At 26.8% G+C, this 22,620-nt stretch overlaps 1 protein-coding gene and 1 long non-coding RNA gene across 2 annotated transcripts in view; one reads left to right on the plus strand and one right to left on the minus strand.

Annotated features, from left to right (window-relative positions):
- max (MYC associated factor X) overlaps nucleotides 1–8,680 on the plus strand; it is a 29,083-nt gene extending 20,403 nt beyond the window's left edge. The window contains 2 exon segments of the mRNA NM_001280912.1: nucleotides 8,341–8,389; nucleotides 8,466–8,680. Coding sequence (NP_001267841.1) covers nucleotides 8,341–8,389; nucleotides 8,466–8,680 — 264 coding nt within the window.
- A 7,475-nt stretch (nucleotides 8,681–16,155) lies between these two features.
- Nucleotides 16,156–19,700, minus strand: LOC136081010 (uncharacterized). The gene is made up of 5 exons (XR_010638811.1): nucleotides 19,256–19,700; nucleotides 17,716–17,917; nucleotides 17,486–17,610; nucleotides 17,307–17,378; nucleotides 16,156–16,251 (listed from the first exon to the last, which is right to left on the minus strand). It is a non-coding gene; the product is annotated as an uncharacterized LOC136081010 (long non-coding RNA).
- Nucleotides 19,701–22,620: the final 2,920 nt, after the last annotated feature.

Genomic DNA, 22,620 nt, shown 5'->3' on the forward strand with positions numbered 1-22,620 from the left:
AAATATATATATATATATATATATATATATATATATATATATATATATATATATATATATATATATATATATTTGTAAAGCCATTACATATATATGTATATTTGGCTTTATTTGCTTATGACTCAATAAAATGATTATGGCTCAATAAAAGTGACTCTCAAAGTCTTCTCTTTGATTCTTATGAACAGGGAGTCGATCTCAAATACTTGTGGGTTGGAGTGGCTGTGAATTTTAAATCCCACAAAACTCAGTTATTTACTGCAAACAAGTATCACATTGTTTACATTCTTATATTGATGAATGACAACCCTCTCACTCATTCCTCTATTTTACATTTCTTTGGATTATCAATCACAACTGACCTCTCATGTATATAATCAATTGCTAAATTAGCATCTGCTAAAGTTGAAATGAAACCATGTATATAATCAATTGCTAAATTAGCATCTGCTAAAGTTGCTTCTCTTGTTGTCATCTACTTCATCGTGCTCACCAAGTTTTGTTATGAAACTAAGTTTCATGCTATTCGCAATCATAAGGTTAAATGTAAAAGTTTTTTTTCCATTAAAATATTTATATACAAAGGAAACTATGTTACCTAAAACTTTTGCACAAATTGTTGTTCTGTTTAATTTAATCACCAGGTTTGTGGTGATTAAAACTTATTTTCATGAGGGCATTCAGAAATAAGCTTAGTTCTTTTAACCATAAATAGCATAAAAGTTAAATTAAAAAGCCAAGTTTGTTTTTAAAATGTCTATTTTGTTTAGCTTTTAGGCATAAATTTCACAAGTTGTTTTAAATTTTTGGATCTTTTATTAAGATTATCTTTGTAAACTTGTTGAATCCAATTATTAATAGTTTTCTTATACCTTGAGAACATTAGGTTTGAAAAACTGGGTTTTCAAACTTAACTGGGTTCTTTAATTTATATATCCTTTATTTTTGGAATGTCAAGGTGTGCATTTTCAAAAGAATGAGATAATGTTTAAGTTCGTCAAAACACAGTTTGAATCATTCATGGTTTTCCAGAATAGATTAAACAATGCTCAATGGGCAGTTCCATGTGAAAATATCTTGGGCATGCAACCCTTAGTCTCTGATTTTACTGATTTTTACAACACTCAAATGTTTTAATTAGTTATGAACATCATCAATATTTCATTCTCTAATTCCAAACAGTCTAAATATATAGCTATTTTAACTTTGTCTTGAAACAACTAAAATCAACCATTTTAAAATATGGTCTTGGTCATTGTTGAGTTTAATTATAAAAATGCCAATGTTACTTGTTTTGTTTTTTAATGATATTATGCTGAGTAGTTTATTTAAAGTTGTTTCAAAGAATTGGAGAGTTGTCTTTTCTTATATAGAAAAAAAAAACATGGTCAAATTTACTTAAATTTTTTACTTATGAAACAAGAATTATAAAAAATCAAAGGTAAAAAAAGGTGGTGCTCTTAGTTGCTTAATACATGGAAGTTGATGTTTATTAACTTTTAGTAAATTTTCCCACCCACAGTGGGCTAGCTATGGATAAAAGTCAAAATTATGATATAATCCAATCTGTCTAAAAATCATATACAATGTTCTATATATATATATATACCTAATAAAAATTCTGGAGTTGTTTTATTATACTTGTTAAATAATTCCTAATCATCTTTCCAGAACGACTTTATAATAATTTAGTGAAAAATTGATATTTTTTAAAAATAGTTTTTTTCACATTGTTATACAGTTTTTTAAATTATTTTCCCATAACAGCAATATTGATTTCTATTTTATTATAATTTAACATTTAAAAGATAATACTTAGCCACAGTTATAAATAATGATGTCATTTTTAGCTGTAATAAATGAATATTAGAATAGGCTGCATATTTTTAAATTAACAGTATTTTAGCAGTTTTTTATTTGCGCTATGTACACTATATAAGGCATTAACATTAAAATGAGATTCGCAATTCGTATAAAAGATATTTTTTATTTGGTTGCTATGGATACCTTCTTTTTTTACTTGTTTTTGCCTTGCATTGATTGGTATTTTATTACAATTTATTTAACCATTAATTCTTGTCTTGATAAAAACTACTACCTACCATTTAGTCTTGCCTTGATAAGAAGCCAACACTTTTTGATTGCTTGAAGGACGCATTTGAACTTGAAAAGGTTCTCACTTCTGCTACAGCATGGGGCTCTCAGTGGTTGGTGAACTTTAACTCAGATAAAACTCAATTTTTTTTTCAGCTTATTATTATCGCAACAGTCTAGACCTTCCTATATTAATGTACTCAATAAGTCATCTGCCCTTCGTCTTCTAGAATTAACTCTTCTGATCTTTCTTGGAAACTCTTTCTTTTGTTATTTAGTTAAGTCTCATCCTTTTACTGTGACTGTTTTTAAGTGCTCCAAAAATTCTTATTTGTCTAGTTTTTTACCTAGAACATCATTTCTTTGGAATTAATCCTTTTATCTTTTTTCCTGATTCATTTGCAATCTTTTAAGTTGTCTGTTAGTTGTTATTTTGCTTTATAAACTTCATCTTTTCTCTTCCAGTGACTTCCAACTCTAATAGCGGTTGTTTGCAGCCTTGTTGGAAGTGAAGTTGTTTCAAAAAAAAATTAAACATTTAAAAGGTTGTACTTGGCCACAGTTATGGATGCTAACGTCATTTTAAGCTGTAAAAAATGAATATTGGTATAGGCATATCATAAAAATTTTATTGTGCCCAAAAAAAAAAAAAACACCTGGCAATTTTTTATTTCATTGTTAATATTTTCAGACATGATGATCACAAAATTGGGTATTTACATATTTTTGTTGCATTATTTTTTGTTTTATTATTAATTACTTAAAATCAGATTCCTTAATTTTTATTTGTTTTTTAAAATAAGATGGTTAAAAATCTGATAAAAAGTTATTCAAAAATCCATTTATTTCTGTGTAACTAAGGAAAGTATCTGGTTGTTAAGCAATATAGGTATCCATAAGGATTTTTTGGTGTTTGAGATTCCAGACATTGAGCAAACTCCAAACATTTTTATGTTTATAATTTTGTCAAATAATGATGCTTTGCAAAAAGTTGCAATGATTGCAATGAGGCTGTGTACAAAAAAGCCCTTTAACTTCACCCCTCTTTTTCTTTGCAAAAATCTTTGCAAAACTGCTTATTTTGTTTTTAAGTGATGTCCATTATTTTTTAAATGATGAGATGTGATCAAAAGTAGAAAGCTAATATAAATTATTTTTTTATTTTATTGCAATTTATTTTAAAAATACTTCTCATATTTTGACTAAATCGACTTTTAGTCAATTTTAAAAATGTATTTTAAAAATTGACTTTTAAAAATACATTAGTCGATTTAGTCGACAGTCCGATTATTTAAAAGTCATAACAACACTAATTTAAATGCAACTTCGTATTGCTGCTCATGCCAAATTTAGTGAATAGGGTAGGGTGGGGTAATATGGATTGTTGGGGTAATATGGATATATTCAATAAGTATCCATGGAGTAAGTTATCTATACATAATTCTAAAACTTGAAAATTACCAACAGTTTCTACACATAATTGGCTTCTTTTTTTTGCGTTAACAATGTTTATATTTGATTTACATAAAGAGTTAATATATAAAACACGTTGTTTTGAAAAAAATATAAAAAACATTATGTTTTAAAACTTTTGTCTGCAGACTTCAGTAATATTACTTATGGAAGTTTAATGATGTATATTCATTAGTTGGACCATGATGTAACAATATGTAAAATTTAATTTATAAGTTCTCTAACCCATATTGATAAATAAACAAAAATCTAAAATGGGGTAAAATGGATATACAGGTAAAATAATAGTGGGGTAAAATGGATATATATAAAATATATAAAATCCTACTCACGTTATAATATTTTATTACAAAAACACAAGCTACACGACATTTAAATATACATTTATGCTCACTTTTGCTTTTTAATATAGTATTATACATTTTTCAGTGACATATAATAGTTTTATATAACGCTTCTGAACTATTTACATTAAGATCATAGTTCAAATTTGTTTTCCTTGAATGGCTAGGGTAAAATTTAAACTCCCAGTTAAATGTTTTATATTTTATTTTTGTATTCCTCTTTACTTTATAATTAAATTATAGACTTTATATAACTAAAGTTTGTTTTGAAATATTTTAGATAAAATAATAAAACTGAAATAAATTATTATGCCTCGTGAATACCAACGCAAGACTATTGGTACATATGATCACAGCAAACTAATGACTGCCATACAGCTTGTTAAGGAAGGAGAGTCAGTATACAGTGTATCAAAGTCTTCTGGAATTCCTTATGGGACATTATACAGACGATCCCATGATCAAATCCAAAGGAATGACAAAAGAATTGGAAGCGGTCGTGGGTTTGTTTTAAATAATACTGAGGAAAATCTTCTAGTAGAAGCCTTGATGTACTTAGCTGATAAGGGTTTTCCACAAGATAGAGAAGATATCAAACTGATGGTTAAATCCTATATAACATTTATTGGCAAAAAAACTCCATTCAAAGATGACAAGCCAGGGAAAGACTGGTGCATGTTTTTTGAAAAACGATGGAATGTAGTTCTTGGTAAAAGAAAACCTGAACTTTTGACAAAAGCAAGAGCTAATGATCTTTCTCTAAAAACATTGACAGATTTTTTTGAGTTATATGAGAAGACATTAAATGATAATAATTTATTTGATAGACCACATTGCATATTTAATTTAGATGAAACAGGTTTACGTACAGATCCTACAGCAGGAAAAATCTTTGTTCGTAAAACGTCAAAAACAGCCTATTACATTGCTCCATCATGTGGTAAATCAATGTATACTGTACTGTTTTGTGGGTCAGCAAATGGACAGTGTCTACCTCCCTTTGTCGTCTACAAAGCCATCCACCTTTATGATGCATGGTGTCAAAATGGACCAGAAAATGCAATGTATGGTGTAACAAAATCCGGTTGGATGGAGGACTATATTTTTGAAAGTTGGATTGACAGGTTTATTATACATGTAAAGGATTATGAAAAGCCTGTGTTGCTGCTATGTGATGGACACAACAGCCATATAACATATTCTACTGTTAAAAAGGCTCTGGACAATCATATAATTTTACTTTGCTTACCTCCGAACACAAGTCATGCATTACAACCTCTTGATGTTGTTTTTTTTGCTCCATTGAAATCCCATTGGAAGAAAATCCTTAAGGATTGGTTAAGAGAAAGCAGACATAAAAATGTTGACAAGTCTGTATTTCCAACTTTACTAAAAGCTCTTATCAGTAAGATAGATAACAAACTCCTGAAAAGTGGTTTTAATGGTAGTGGTCTTTACCCTGTTGACAAATCAAAACCTATGAAAAAGATAGTGAATATGCAGCCAATGCATGAGGAAGTAGATAAGTTTAACAAAAAAGAAAATGTTGTAAAAAATCTGCAGAGAGCAATCGATTCTGTACTTACACCTAGCCCAAGTCAATCTACACTGACAGCACTTGCAAATTCAAAAAAACGCAGAGCACGTGTCCAGGCCAAAAAGGGAGAAATTTTAACAGCACAAGATGTTGTCGCAAGGTTACAAGAAGAAGAAAAGAATAAAGCTGAAAAGAAGACTGTATCAGTAAGTAAAAGAAAACTGCTTGACATAACCAATACAGTTTGACTTTTTAAATACGTGAAAAGCAATAAGTGTGATATCAAATCAAATATAATGAGTATCTTTATATCAAATATAATGAGTATCCGCATTACCCCACCAGTCGGGTAATTTGGATATATGAAAGCTGTTGTTAAAAGAGAATTAGTATGTTAGTTATTTAAAATATATTTATGTTTTACTCATTGTGATTTTATTGTATACACCCTGAATGTAAAGAAAAATAACAAAAGTTTTTATGGTGGTTTTTAACTAAAAAAAAAAATTATGTTAGAAAAAAATATATCTAAAATTCTATCCGTATTACCCCTCCCTACCCTATAGTTTTCAAAAAAAATCTGCAAATTTTAAAATAGGTTGTTGCTATGCAAAATTAGTTATCCATAAAACTAGGTATCCATTACAACCAAATAAAAAATCTCCCTCATAAAAAGCGCAAACCTCATATTAATGCACAAACTAATTATAGTGCGTATAGCAGACATAAAACATCTGCAACTACCAAAAATAGATCAAGAAGTATGAACCTCATATTAATGCATGTACGAAAAATAGTGTCTGTATCCATAGCAACCAAAATTAAAATGATCACTTTCATAAAAAGTGCAGACCTCATATTAATACTCATGCTCAATTGATCAAGTCAATAAAGACCTAATATTTAATTAGTTATTAATTTTGTTCATTTAAAGCAAATTTTGGTCCAGTGCCACCCTGAGCCTCCTTGTTTATTAAATTTTACTTGTTATTAACAGAAGCATTGATTTCATAATTTAAAAAAAAAATTTTGCTAATTTTGGAAATTAGTTCAGGTCTTAAATGTTATAAAATATAAACTCACTTATAGAAAGAAAAATAAAAGTTCCCATCCACCTGTTTATTAAGCCCTTCCTTCTTTCCTCATCTTTTCCCATTTATTACATTTGGAAATAATATTAAATTTAACTTGTCTATTAATTAAAAAACTTCAGCAAGTTTATTATGCTAAATTATAAGTGCAAGTGACTAGAATGTTTTATAATCATTTCTCCTTTAGTTACAACTTCCTTCACTAGTCATAAGACAATTGAAGAAGATTGTGCAAAATTAGAAACATCACCTCCTGAAATAGAAATAACATTTGCCACTATTGCAGTATGTTACCTAATAGGAAGTCGCTTGCCTATTGCTGCAAGAACTTTTTTTTTTATATATTTTTTTAGGTAATAAACAGAAGTAGATTGTTATCTACTTTATATCTGCTTCATTGTAAATTACTGAATGATAAATTAATAAATGGCTCCATTATACAAAATTTTTTGTATCATCTAATTTAAAAAGTGATAAAATAATAAAAGGCAGAATGTGATGGTAAACAAATTTATTAAATAATGATATTTTTTACCAATAATTGTTTTAATCAGTTGTTCGCCACTGATCAATAAAAAAACAGCTATTTATTATTCATTAGGGTGGAGTGAATTTTAGTTTTTTTACAATTCGTTTAGCCTGGGTGTGCAAAAGTTGTCTATTCATTTCAGAAATACTCTGGAAAAATATCAATGCTCTAGGAAATTATCTTGAGGTTCCTCAAGACCTTTAAAATTTTAATGGGTCCCTAATATTATGTAAAAAAAAGTTTTTCAAAAGTATGTCATGTTGGGTATCAAAAGAAGCAAAATTTTATAAAAATTTCAAAAATAACAATTATTTAAAAAAAAAAATTGTTATTTTATAGTTTATTTCGGAAAAAATGACTTTTTAAACTAAAAATGAAAAAAGTTTATTTAAAAAAAAAAATTTGAACAACTAAAGTTTCAGTTTTTGAATGTCATCAGTGCTGCTAAAATGATTCTTTTTGTATGGTATCTATTCCAATTTTCAAAACTCCAGAAAACATTCTGACCCCTCTATTTATTTGTCTCATCAGTCTTTCTGTTATTAGCAAGGTTTTAATTTTTATAAGTAATAAATAAAAATAAGTCTTTAATTAACAAATTTCTCACATCCTGTTTTAAGTTAAATAACTTACTGTCAGACAATCAATCCGGTTTTGGATCCTCACTCTATGGCTGACTTATTAACTACAGTGACTTAGTATTTTATATAATAGTAACTTAGATATTTTAAGTTGTCTTATTGAATTCCTAGCTTCAAAATTTGTAAATGCACATATTTTTAGCTTTCCATTACACACAGAACAGAAACAAAGACTACAACCATTTTTTTAAATGGCGAATTTTTGTTGGTTTAAGGCTTAACTTGAAGTTTAAGTTAAAATAGTTTTAACTTTGTAACTGTTTGGAATTAAATGATAACATTTTGAGAATGTTCATAATAAAATCTTTGAGTTTTATAAAAATCAGCAAAATCTATAACTTGAAGTTGCATTTTATTATAAATTGAATGTTTTCACATTGAATTGCCCTAATATTTTCATTATGCTTTTAGAGTGCTTATACAGTTGACTCATGGTTTCTCAAATACTTGATCTCTAACTTTATTTCCAGACCCCTTAGATATTATGCACTAGCTTGAACCAAAATTTTCTCAATATCTTTTTGAGATTTTAGCAATGCGTAATTTATTGACAAACCCTTACATCAAATGTCATTTACTATACATTTTTACGGTATTGAGGTAAAAATTTAACAATGTTATTTATTGTCAGGCTGACATTGACGAGCTGAAAAGACATAATATGATATTGGACCAGCAAGGTATTTTTAGTTTTACATTATTAAAAATATAAAAAAGTTTTACAACTTAAATTAATGTTTAGCATTTTTTATTAAGTTCGACAGTTGGAAAAAGCTCGTGCAAGTGGAAACCTAACACTAGACCCTTCTGTTGTTGCGTTATTTGATCCATTACAGACATCACACGAAAACCTAATATTACAAACTGATAATATAGTTAAATGTGAACCAATTGTTTTAGAACGTCCGAACAATACAAGCGACCATGATGATTATACCATTGCACCAAAGCGAGTGAAAACAGAACATTAGCATTTTTAAAAGGTTTTTTATAAGTCATTAGCAAGAATCATGAGAATACATGAAGGATTTGTGTGAAAGAATGATAAAGTATTTTATAAAAGTATAAACATTTCATCCATTTTTATTTTACTATCTAATATATAATTAAGGACTCGAATGAAAACACCAATTATAAATTTATTATATATTCATCTATTATATATTCTTGGATTTGGTATAAAAGTATCCATTATTTCAAGATTTGATAAAAAGCATTATAATACATTGTCCTAATAATTCTTTTTAAATATAAAATAGAATATTTAATTTTATATTATAATATTACAATTTTTAAATATAAAAAGAATTATTAGGACAATAAAGTCTTAAAAACATAAAATGTGGTAAACGTAAAAAGTTTACCACATCTTACGTTTTTAAACTGCTCTTTCACTCACCGATAGTCTCTTTGTAATTGTCTCGTTTACTTTTAAATTTTTGATGTGAATATTTATTTGTTTAAAGCAACTCGTTTTTGTCACTTGAAGTTTATTGTATTTTAAGTCGTACTAGATTTTATTTGTCAAGTTTTCTCGAGCTGTAACAAATATTGTTAAGGTTGGATTTTTTAAATCAGTTTTATTTTTAAAGATGGATGTTTGCCCTGTTTATTATCTATATATATATATATTTGAATTAATTTTATGAATATTTATTTGGATTGTGAAAAGATTTAGATAGCAAACTTCTGGTTTTAATTTTAAGATTTATTAAGAAAAAATTCAGCCGATCAACCAATCAATGAGAGAAAAAAAAACTACTTTAAAAGGGACGCCCAAATTTATATTAAACAAGCAAAAAATACGATGTGCATTGTTAAATAACATAGTTTTACAAAAATGAAGGAGCGAGTTTAAACTTCATTACACTTGGGCAGGGTTGAAAAGTCATGTTTTCACGATTTAAAAATATCTGATAATTTTTTAAAGGTGCTGTTTAAATATAAGTCAAGTGAATTTAGATTTAATCTTCTAAGATGGTGAATTGCTTGTAAATGAAACATTGCGATATGTTTCGTTTCATTTGATATGATTGCAACTGGAAAATTCACCAAATTAAAATTTTTATCAAGTTTACCGTTCGTTTTACTTAGCATAATAAGGTTATTTTCAGCATTGATAACTTCTTGTAACTGATAATAAGTGATTTTAATGCCATTCTCTTTGTTAAATAAGTAAACAAGTTCTCTGTATATAAATAGCATGTAATGCTTTGAGCGATATTCAACGATTTGACACCATCAGATTTCCCACAGTAAACAGTATCTTTCCTGCCTGGGGAATAATAGTTTATATCTGGTTGTTCTAAAAATTGAGCTACTTTTTTTTTTGTTTACCCATTGATGGCCTTCCAATTTTAAAAGATAGCTTTCGTTTAGAATAAAAAAAAAATGTTGCTTTTTTATTTTTTGGTGATAAACTTTGCACAAGAGCAGATAAAACTTAAACTTAAAGTGGACTTTTTTTTGGCATAGCTCGTTTTAACTTGTAAAAATAAACGTATTAATAAGATACATAAGGAATTATAATAAATCATATAATGAATAATATACAAAAATCAAAATAAATGGCATAGTTTTACAATAAAATCAAAAATATTTAAAATTTAAAAGTGGTAATTACATATAAAATAATATCTTAACATTTTTACCTGTTTCGTTTTCAAAGCTCTTTCCAACTTTTTTTTTTTCTCTGTCTCTGTCTGAATTAGTTATAGTTCGAAAGTAAAAAGGAACAAAAAATCATAAAATATAGTTACACAACTATAAAAAAAACTTAATCAAGAAGTAATCCAATTGTCACGGAAGAATACACATTCATTTCCATGGAAGGACACCAAATTCAATCCCTATAAAAAATGTTTACGATGTATTTGGCTTAATCTGCAATTAAATCTTAGAAGAGTTCGTTAAAATCTAATACTCTGTAGAATTGAAGAAAGTCATCACTTATACGGCCGATAAAAAAAAACTTTTTACTCAAAATTTGTCATGGAAGGATTCATACTTTTAGTATAAAATGTTATGAATTTTCTAACATCAATGCTAAGAAAATATAAATCTTTTTTAGAAATACACCATACTTGGGTATTTTAAAAAAAATAGTGAAGTCCTTCAAAAAAGTTAGATGTATTCGAGATCTTCCAAGTTCAATTTATTCTGTTTGTCCTTCCGTGACAATGAATAAGATTATAGATTGACATTAAAGGGTTGATGTAGGGCAACTAACAGTCCTATATTTATCTTTAAGGTTAAAATTGTAAATTTAACTATTCTGCTAATGAAAAATGTATGTTGGAACAGTTAAAACATTTTTTATTTTTTTCATGTTTTATGTCACTACTTTTTAAGCTTTCCCACTTCAATCTTTTAAACGCTTTAAAAACGTAGATTTACCTGATGTGATTCGGCTAGTGGTTGACTTACACCTATACTAATAATTACGAAGTAAATTAAAATTGCAATACTTTTTGATTTTTGTTGAAATTTGCTTTGTTGTTGATAAACTGTTTGAAAGTTATTTTTGAAGTTGCTTCGAATTGAAAACTTGAAAGATTTGGAAATTGAAAGTTTGTTGTTGTTTTTTTTGTCTTTTTTTTTAAAAAAAAAAAGTTGTTTTAAAATTTGTAAAAGTTGCTTTTAAAATTTGTAAAAGTGAAAGTTGCTTTTAAAGTTGTTTACCGCTTTTGTGCAAAAACGGATTTATCGATGAAAAATATTGAGAAACTAAAAATATCTAAGCTTGAAGATAAGAAGCATAACATTTTAAAAGAAACTGAAAAGCTATAGCAAATAAAAATAAAAAAGAAACTTTTATAAAAATAATAAGTTCCAACATAAAAATAATATCTGACAGATTAGTTAAACTTAAAAAAGAACTTAGTTTTAATAAATCCCGAGTTGTAATACTTGAAAAAGTTACTAGCGATATTAAAGATAATAATGACTTTCATAAGACAAACTTCAAGGAAATGTTCTCTTAGCTTATTCTAAAGATCAATGAAGAAAGAAAATAACTTGAAAAAAATTTTGGATCTTGAAAAAAGATCTCGTCGTAATAATTTAAGAGTTGATGTAGAAACGTATTTAGGGAGGAACAAGCGAGAAGATATGCCAGTAAACAATGTCCTGATATCGAAATTAAAGAAGAAAACGTTGTTCAGATTTCCAAAGAAATATTTATGGCAAACAAAAGCCAATATATCAAGCTGCTTTCGCACTGTTTAAAAAATGACGGGAACACTGTTATCAATTGCCCTGTTGATGCTAATATAACCATTTGTCGTACAGCATTAGAATTTGCTTGAATTTGCCCTGAAAAACAAATTATTGTGGTTGCTAATGACACAGATATTTTTGTTATACTTGTTCAACATTGATAAAAAGAAATGGGTGATATTATTTTCTCCGAACATCGCCTGCATAAAGGATGGAGCATGAAAGCTTTAAGTCCAACTGTGAACAATATAAAAGACGACATACTGTTTGTTCATGCTATGAGTGGATGTGATACAACATCCGCTCCTTTCGGCAAAGGAATAAAATGCTTTTTGAACTTATCGTTAAAATCAAAATCTTTGCAGCAGATATCGGCAATATTTATGGACGTTTGGGTAGTAGAAAAAGATATTGGCAAAGCGTCAATTGAGGCATTTGCAATAATATATGGCTGAAATCAAAATGACACCCTCAACTCTCTTAGGTAATAAATCATTTAATTCAATGTTATCAGTAAAAGATAAACTAACTTTTCAAACACAGTGACGTATGCAAATGTATTTAATCGCATATTTTAAATTGAAACTGAAAAATTATAAATTTTTTTAGATACAAGAAATATTTTAAAATGACATGCAAGAGATTAATTGAGCCAGCTAAGTTGCCACCTTCGAAGCGAACAGCTTATTACCATAGATTACGAATGCATTTACAGGTAAGCTATTATATCATTTCAACTCGTTCTAGACATTACTATCCCCTTCAATTAGGGGTTTCTATTTTTATTTTAAGTTGTTGTTTGGAAAATACTAAACGAATCATCTCAGCTTAAGCCTGAGGATTGGGGATGACAGTCAAAGAAAGGTACATTATCACCAATAATGACAGGTTTAGGTATTGCACCTGACAACTTGCTTCAAGTCATTATATGTAAATGCAAAGATAGTTCTAAAAATCAGTACGGAACAAATCTATACATTTGTCACAAAAACGGATTGTTATGTTCAAAAGCATGTGGAGAATGTCAAGGACAAACGTGTGCAAACCCATATAGCGTAAGTATTATAGTAATACAACAAAAATATACTCCATTACCATATTAATATATTAAAAATGTGTCAAAGAAGGCGTTTAATTAATTTATTACCAATTCTTTATCCATCATATTTTAGGAACAAGTGATACAGTCAAACGAGAACGAAGGCAAAAGTGACGAATGCGACAACGAAGAAGTATTCGAACGAAATATTTTTGACATATTTTAATGTTATTTCAACTTTTAATTTTTAATTGTTTCACTTTTTTAAATTTATCAAAATTTAAAATCAAAAAAAATTTTAATTAATTTGATAGTAGTATAAACCTATTTTCTGACGTTAAAACATAAAAAGTGAAATTTAGCATTTTTGAAAAATGTAAATAACTCATTTTCCCCTAGGGCTATCAATGGGTTTTTTTTTTTGGTGTTACTATATGATATTATGAGAGTATGTGCCAAATTTCAGTTTATTTTGAATTTTTTCCGGGTAATAGGGTTATTTGTGCTAAAATGACTGGACTATTTTTAGCACAGCTAATAACACTCCAGTCATTTTAGCAAATAATCTTTTAATATATATGAGCATTTCATAGGATAGACAATGTTATACAAAAAATGGTAGAAGAAATAAAGAAAGCTAATTTTCTTTTCATCAGTATTGATTCTGCTTCTAATATTAACCATATAGATTACCTGTATTTCTTTTTTGGTATGTTCAAAAGAATGACTGTCCGGTAGAAAGATTTTCAGGGTTTTTACTCTGGTCATAAATCTGAAGAATTAGCAGATGCTATATTTTTAGTTTTAGAATCGCAAGGATAAGATATAAACAATTGTCGTGGTTAAAGTTACGACAATGCGTCTATTTATTTTAGACATTTTTAGGCGTTTTGTATCATTTTAATTTACATATTAATTTACTATTTATTACTATATAAATTGTAGTGATTCTAGTTAACACTTTTTAAAATTATTGTTATTTACTTATTTAAAAAAAAAATTGACGAAAAATTTACTAGTTATAAGTATATAAAGATTAGTATACTATTATTATATTATTAGTTGAACTATTAGTATACTATTAGTATATTATTATAAGATTAGTATACAATTAGTATGTAAAGACTGTTGTATTATAAAAATTATATAGATTACCAATATCCACATATATATCAAATAAATGGACTTTAGTATATAATTTATTGAATTTAAATCTTATTTGTTTTGCAAATTGAATAAAACTAAGTTTATATTTCTTTATAAAAAAACATGACAGAAAAGCATAGACCGAACCAAGTTAAGGCGTCAAAGACAATTGCTTAGAACAACAGTATCACACAAAGCAAAGTTAGCTATGTGTTCAGTAGGCCCAAAATCAATTTTCTTTGATAGGAGAAAAGATAAAACTCTTTGTGCATTAACAACTAGCAGTAAAGACATAATTACTGAGCAACACATAACATTGACTGAAGAACCTCCTTCAATTTTTCTTGGTCATATTTCTCCATCAAGTGCATCGTCAACAAATATCAAGAACGCTGTTATAGATTTTTTTGATGAAAAAAAAATCACTTGATAATGTGTTAGCTATTGGCTCTGATGGAGCTAATGTAAATACTGGTGTGAACAATGGTGTAATAAGATTGCTGGAACTGCATTTGGGATATCCAGTTCAATGGTAAGTGTGTATGATCCATTTTAATGAAATACTTTTGAGAAATTTATTATTATATTTAGATGGCACCACTTCAGGTACTACTGCATTTAGTGGGATAGCACTTGCAAATTGTCACGAGTTGCAAATTGTCAAATTTAATGTCAGACAGAATAACTTACCGAACGTTCGACATGAAATTGTGACAAATTAAGTTAATAAAAGTCAACAGTTTCTTTATAACATGTGCAAGTAGAAATAGGTAAGGTGAAAGAAAGTCTAAAAAAAAAACCAGGCCAGTTGGTTACTTCTCGATGGCTGACAACAGCAAATCGAATCCATCGTTTGTAAGTTGCGAGTACTTCTCCTTTTACCGAGCTTGTAATACTTACTGATTACATTCTTCGAGCTTATTCACCGGTGTGGTTCTTCATAAAACTGGTGCCTCAATGTTACATAGGGAAAAAACACTCTTGGCGCCTAATTCAATTCTTTCACTTCCTTTCTGAAAGCGATCGACTTATAGTTGATAAATGCATTCAAAGAAATGCATATTATGGTGACTCAGAAAATATTTTTTATATCGATGTTGATGGATGAACGAAAAGAAATAAAAGAATTAGAAGAATTTGCGAGGCGATGCGCAGTTTCAAATTCTACAGAAGTAAGATAGTTCAAAGTTCCTCTTCATAACTTTGATGCAATTGATTACTTTAGTCTTATAAATCGGGAGGAACACCCAAAGACTTTACCACCTATGTTAAAAGAGTTATGTGATGATTTCATTGAAAACGCAATACAAAATATGCAAAAACTGATTTTCCATGCCATTCTCAAAATGCAGAAAGATATGTTCAATTGGTTACAAAATCACACGTATATGTATCTGGAGAAATGAGAAGAGACGGATACATTAGAGCAAAACTTTTATCTAGAAAGTATATTCTACACTTTGCTTCAAAAAATAGTTGAAATATGTAAGATTAATAACGTAAGATTAAGGCAAACAACGTTGAAATAACGTTGAACTTACGTTGAAACCTAACGTTGATTTAACGTTTAGAATGAAAGTTTTTTTCAACGTTGATTTATCAACGTTAGGTTCAAAAATTATATCAACGTTGATTCGAGCCAAAAAAACGTTACAATAACGTTGAACTTACGTTGAAACAACGTTAAGAATGACAGTTTTTTAAACGTTGATTTATCAACGTTAAACCGGCTGTTAAAAAGCGTTTTGTAATCACAGAAACTGTTGATAAAAACTGAGATCAATATCAAAACGTAGTATGCGTGCCCAATAGTGCTGTTGCACTTCTCTATTACATTATTAAGGTAAATTATGGATATTAAATCTAATCATAGTCTATACTTAGACTATTTAGAACTTTTTCAGTTTAGTTTAGTTAAAATAGTATGATTAAAGCAAGAGATAAAAGTTGTTTTATTGAAAAATATATTTAAATATTACATATAATTGAATAAGATTTACAAATAATTGAATATAATCTACATATAACTTAATAAAATCTCTTTTCCATCACCTTTTTTAAATGGAGCGTATTTTAGAAAATCAAACAATATTCCATTAACCGAGGTTTTTTTTGCTCCATTGAATACAATAGAAGAAGCTGTAAATAAAAAAAACATATTCAAAAAAATCAAAAAAGGAAAACTTAAAAAAAATATAATGAATGAAAAGGTGTTAAACTTATAAAAAATTATTAATAATCATCCAACAGCAGGGCCGTCCCGAAGTGGTCTCTCATGGGGAGGGGGGGGGGATTGTTTGTATTTTTTGCCAACTAGAGACACACACACACACAAAAAAGGTCCTCAATATTAGCAATTAGCCAACTATAGTTCAAAACTTGCGAAATGGGTCAACTTAAATGCTTATATAACAGCTTTGAGGGTTTTGGGACACCCCCTACACCCCTCGTTCGGGACGGCCCTGCTGTTAGATGATAATTAATAATTTTTTCAAATATTTAATTTAAATGAAACAACCTTTTTTCAAAATAAATTATTAATCAAAATATTAAATTTTTCTAACATTGAAAAGTAATAATCGGGGTGGCCACATAAAATTTTCATAAGAAAATAGGATTTTGGAGGAGATTTTGCACCTAATATAGAGGATTTTTTTTGTTTTAATTTAGGTTTAACGTCCATGTTTTTACACTTATGGGGCTTGGACAGAGATCAATAATGTCATTTTTCATGTTAAATATCATGCATTTGCTAAAGCAATTTTCAATAATCCCTAGCACTTTCAGGGGAAAATATATATATATATATATATATATATATATATATATATATATATATATATATATATATATATATATATATATATATATATATATATATATATATATATATATATTAGTAGAAAATCACTTAACAAAATTTTTTTTTCATTTTACACTGAGTTTCATCAATAAATACTCATCAGAAATGATGAGTCTTTATTGATGAAACACTGTAAAATGAAAAAAAATTTTGTTAAGTGATTTTTTACTAATACATAATTGTTCTGTTCTTTTAAGAACATTGAGCACTCTATACATTTAAAAATTGTTTATATATATATATATATATATATATATATATATATATATATATATATATATATATATATATATATATATATATATATATATATATATATATATATATATACCTATAGATTTAATCAATGAACAACTGGAGGTCAGGTGCATTGACACTTCATCTAAATCTTTGATAACTGAACCTGTAAAATATAATTACTAATTTATGGTATAAATTACAAAAACAATTTTATTTTTAGGTATAAAAATTGAAATTTATAAAATCCAAGCACATAAAACTAATACCTACTTGGGAAATTCTCTTTGTCTAGTTTTCTTTTTCGTAAATAGACATTCTCATTATAACATTTTTCTTTTGCAGTTGTAAATTCAAATTTTTCACAATCATGTTTGCTTTCTGGGGAATTGAAATAGCTATATGAATAGTTATATAAAAAGTTATATATTTTATATCAATAAAATAACTCTTCCTAACAAAATTATTTAAAAAATAATAATTGTAATATATAGATGTATTACCTGAAGAGAATTTAGTTTTAATTTGTGGAAACTTAAGCCAATTCTTCTCAGCATATTAGTGCAGTCAATGCTTTGTTACCTGGAGGCCAATAAGCAGTTTTATTACAAATCCAATTAGATAGAATTACACCTTCATCTCCTTGTAAATCTTCATTCCAAACAGCTCCTTTCCACATATTTGATTTTGAAAATATTATATGAACTAATAAAAAAACGTAGAAACCATAATATAAGTGTACTAACAGGTCTAGTTAAACTAGCTAAATCTTGACATTTTATAACCATGATACTTGCTAAACAATAATATTAGTAGACATTATTAGCAAAGATAAGATTTTCTTTATTTTATAAATTTATTATATTTTAAATTCATTTTTATAAACATATTTATTATTCTATTAATCTGCATAGTTATATATTATATTATGTTTATATTATGAATATATTATGTTTAAATAACTCAAGGCATCAAAGGAAAATAATGAAAGAATCCCAGGAATCCCAAAAATAGATAATATTCATTATTAATACAAAATATAATATAAAGTTTATTACAAAATATCACACAACAATAACCTAGTTTGATAATATAAAAGCAACAAAAATTAAAAAAGAAAACATCTCAATAAATTATCATTCAAACAATTTTAAAGACCAAATAATAACTTGTAAATTATTTTTTACACATCTTTATCTAATAAACAATAATATTAATACCAATTTTTAATACCACATCATCAGTATTTTTGTTTTTATTAAAAATAAAAATATTATATTAGTTAAGCTTTTCTTATTTTACTTAAGACATTAACTCAATCCTACGTTTTTAAACAATTAAAGTTTCAGTCACTTCATCGTATTCAATAGAAGAAGTTGTAAATAAAAAAAAAAAACTTTTATATATCTTATAAAGGTATACCGTTCATAGCACTATATAGTCTGGTAAACTTCTGTTAGTATAACAACAAAAAAAAAATCAGTCCTAATCTGAATAACAAGTTAACACCAGGAATAGCATCTGGTTGTAAAAATTGCCTAACCTCGCTCATAATGTATTATAATCATATTAATGAAAATGAAACTGTAGACATTTAACATTAATTGCCCTTAAACCATTCAAATTATACTACCAAATAAGAAGCCATTGTTCTAATATATACAGTTATAAGTTTTTATAAGTTTTGACATAAAGCTGTAGACATAAAATTAAAAAAAGTTCTGAAACTAAATGATATAACTATTTAATAAATAACTTATTAAAACTCACTCCTGATGATTGTGTTTTTTTCATCATCTAATATCTTGTCCACTTCAACAAATTTAGCTACCGACAAAATAAAACTTATTTGGCTTCTAAATTTGCTATTATAATCAGGCTTTGTCACTGTGTTTTGGGATTTCTTATATCAGTAAGAAAATATAACACTCTCTTTTGAAACTCTACAACTTAAAATAGTTTCACAAAACAACTTTTGTTGAATATTTTTACAAACCTAATAAAATTAAACAAAAATTCACTAAAAAATAATTAACAACATACTGCCTTCAGCCATCGAGAACTTATCAACGTTATCTGATTTTGTTTCCTTTTTTCTTATCCTCACTGAAAGATAAAAGAACTTTGCTTCAGGCTCCAAAATCAGTTACTGTTGAAAGCAAGCGCGGTGGCCAACACTGTTATTTTGGTCTTGAGACTGGTATAAAAAAGGCTGTTTTTGCAGATAGCATAAGGCATCTGCTATCAGTATAACTAACAGCTCGTTTACTTATTCACATGAACAGCAGTGCTGTACTGCCATTTCGCCAGTTTATGATTAAAAGAAACATCGTTTTTTTCAATTTCTTCTGAGAAAAACACAGTGTCATTGTCACTTTGAGACAAATAATCATAAAGAAATTCTTCACTTTCATAATCATTTTCCGAATTTTTGTCTTCTTCTACTTAACTGATATTTTGTGTAAATTTTGAGTTGTCATTATTTTTTTCGACTATATATATATATATATATATATATATATATATATATATATATATATATATATATATATATATAATAATGAGAAAATGAAGAATAATGAGACTTATTGGTGCTTTAACCTTAACCCTCAGTCTAGAGAAAAATAAAATCCTTAAAACAGCCTTGAATAACCATGTACTTCATAAAGTTATATTTGAATTATATTTATTGTTAACTACTTCAACCTGTTTGCTGCCCAAATCTTTAAGAACCCAAACCGGTATACTATTTTAAAATTAGTCTGTATACATCACTGAAATATGTTATTTTTCAATATATGAGTATATGCTAGTTTATCACAAACCTTCATTGCCCAGGTTTCACTGCCAACTATCAGAATACTCTGAACAGATGTATAGCTTTGCTTCAATCTTTATTGATGAATCTTTTTGTTAATCGCTTATTTGAATACGCTATTATAATTTACGAGCGTTTAAAACTCGTTTATCCCTAGGGAGTTTTGTTGATTACAATAAGTTGTATATATAAATTGTAAAATAACACGTATCAAACAGCGTTCTTAAACGTAAATAAATCATTTATAAATCATTACCATTCAACTTTCCTGCCCTTTTTGAATAGCTTATTTAGTTTCACTATATGTTATCAGCTATATTGGTCCAATAAATTTATTTACTGCAAACAAATAAAGTTTCTCCTTTATCCCCTCTAAACACCTTATTTAGCAATTTTAAAAACAAACAATCCAACTAGTACATAGTATATATATATATATATATATATATATATATATATATATATATATATATATATATATATATATATATATTATATATATATATATACACATAAATATACATATATATACTTATGTATATATATATATACATTAGGGTGGCCCTAAAAATAATTTTTTTGAAAAAAATCTGCTCCCACCCTTTAAATGTGTTCTATATAATACAAAAACACTAGGTTTAAAATTTTGTTGAATAAAAAATATTTTTAGAGGTCCCCCAAACCCTTTAATATTTAACGGGTCATATTTAAAAAAAAAAAAGTTTCTCAAAAATAGGTCAACCTGGTACTCAAATGAAGCGAAATTATATAAAAATTTCAAAAATAACATTCATTTTGAAATAATAAAGTTATTTTAGGTTTTACTACGTAAAAATCTTGTTTTTTAGCAAAAAATGAAATAAGTGAATTTTTCATGATAATTGTGATAAATAAGTTTAAACTTCAAATTTATTTTTCAAAATGAATAATATTTTTGAAATTTTTTCATAATTGCGCTTCATTTGAGTACCAGGTTCACCTATTTTTGAGAAACTTTTTTTTTGAAAATATTAGGGACCCGTTAAATATTAAAGGGTCTTGGGGGACCTCTATAAATATGCTTTTTTCAAAAAAAATTTAAACCTAGTGTTTTCGTATTATATAGAACACATTTAAGGGGTGGGAGCAGATTTTTTTAAAAAAAGTTGTTTTAAGGACCACCCTAATATACATATATATATATATATATATATATATATATATATATATATATATATATATATATATATATATATATATATATATATATTTATATATCTATTAAAATATTTAATAGATATATATGTATATATATTGATTAAAATTTTAATGTAACACTAATTTTAATAAATATATTTCACTTATTTATTACATATATATACATTGTTCACATATATCTCACACATTTAACTTCTAATTAGGAATCTTCTTAATTCTAAACTCATCGCGAAAGCATGTTCAGCCAATCTGGTATTCCGCATGTTGTTCATGCGTTGTTTGTTTAGTTTCAATATATAAATATAGATATATATACATACATAAATAAATATATAAATATATATATATATAAATATATATATATATATATATATTTATGTATGTATGTATATATATATATATATATATATATATATATATATATATATATATATATATATATATATATATATGTATATAATATATATAATATAAAACCCATAAAATAGAAATAAAAATATAAAACTCATAAAATAAAAATAAAAACATAAAACTAAAAATAAAACATAAAAATATATAAATGTTCATTTAGTCACAATCAAGTACCCTCATTTTCATCATCCTGTAAAGTTATATGGCTCTAAAATTTGTGGCACTACTAAACCATATAACATGTAATAAATAAACAATAAACTATTTTCTATGCAATTGTCCCGCTTAATTCTCTATAACAATTTTTTTTTTTTTTTTCTTTTTCTTTAATTCATATTCAATTTTTCTATGCTTGAAAAATGCTGGATCACAACAAAACTCCTATGACTTCTACTTCTTTGACTCTTCTTCCTTTCTTTCCTTCTCTTTACTGTTATATTTTTTGTTATTGATATTGTTATGATTTTTATATTTTATATATATATATATATATATATATTTTTTTTTGCATTATCCTTATGATAATCACTATAATATATATAGATAAATATATAGTAAAATACATACCTATATATAGTAAAATATATAGATAGTACTTATTATATTACTGTATTTAAAATTATTACTATTTATTACTATTATTATTACTATTTATTTTTATTTATTTTTTATTACTTATTATTATTATCATTATTATTATGCTATATTTATACCATCATAGGTCTTTACGCGTCATCAGTGATTTGGGAGCCACAATTTACGGAAAAAAAGAATGCAGCGCCCCGGAAGTGCATTTAACCAGAAAGTTCAAGCCTTCTTCCTTACCGTGACGCGAAATATGTCCTAAGCTCGTTTCAAACCTGGATCTCCTGTATATAAAGCAAGCACTCTAACCACTGCGCCACGGCCGCACAATTACTTTTTCGCTTTAACTATTTTTACTTTAAGCACCAATTCAACGGACGGTTTTTTTATATTTAAG

The sequence above is a fragment of the Hydra vulgaris genome, chromosome 06, assembly GCF_038396675.1.
Source record: "Hydra vulgaris chromosome 06, alternate assembly HydraT2T_AEP".
NCBI lineage: Eukaryota > Metazoa > Cnidaria > Hydrozoa > Anthoathecata > Hydridae > Hydra > Hydra vulgaris.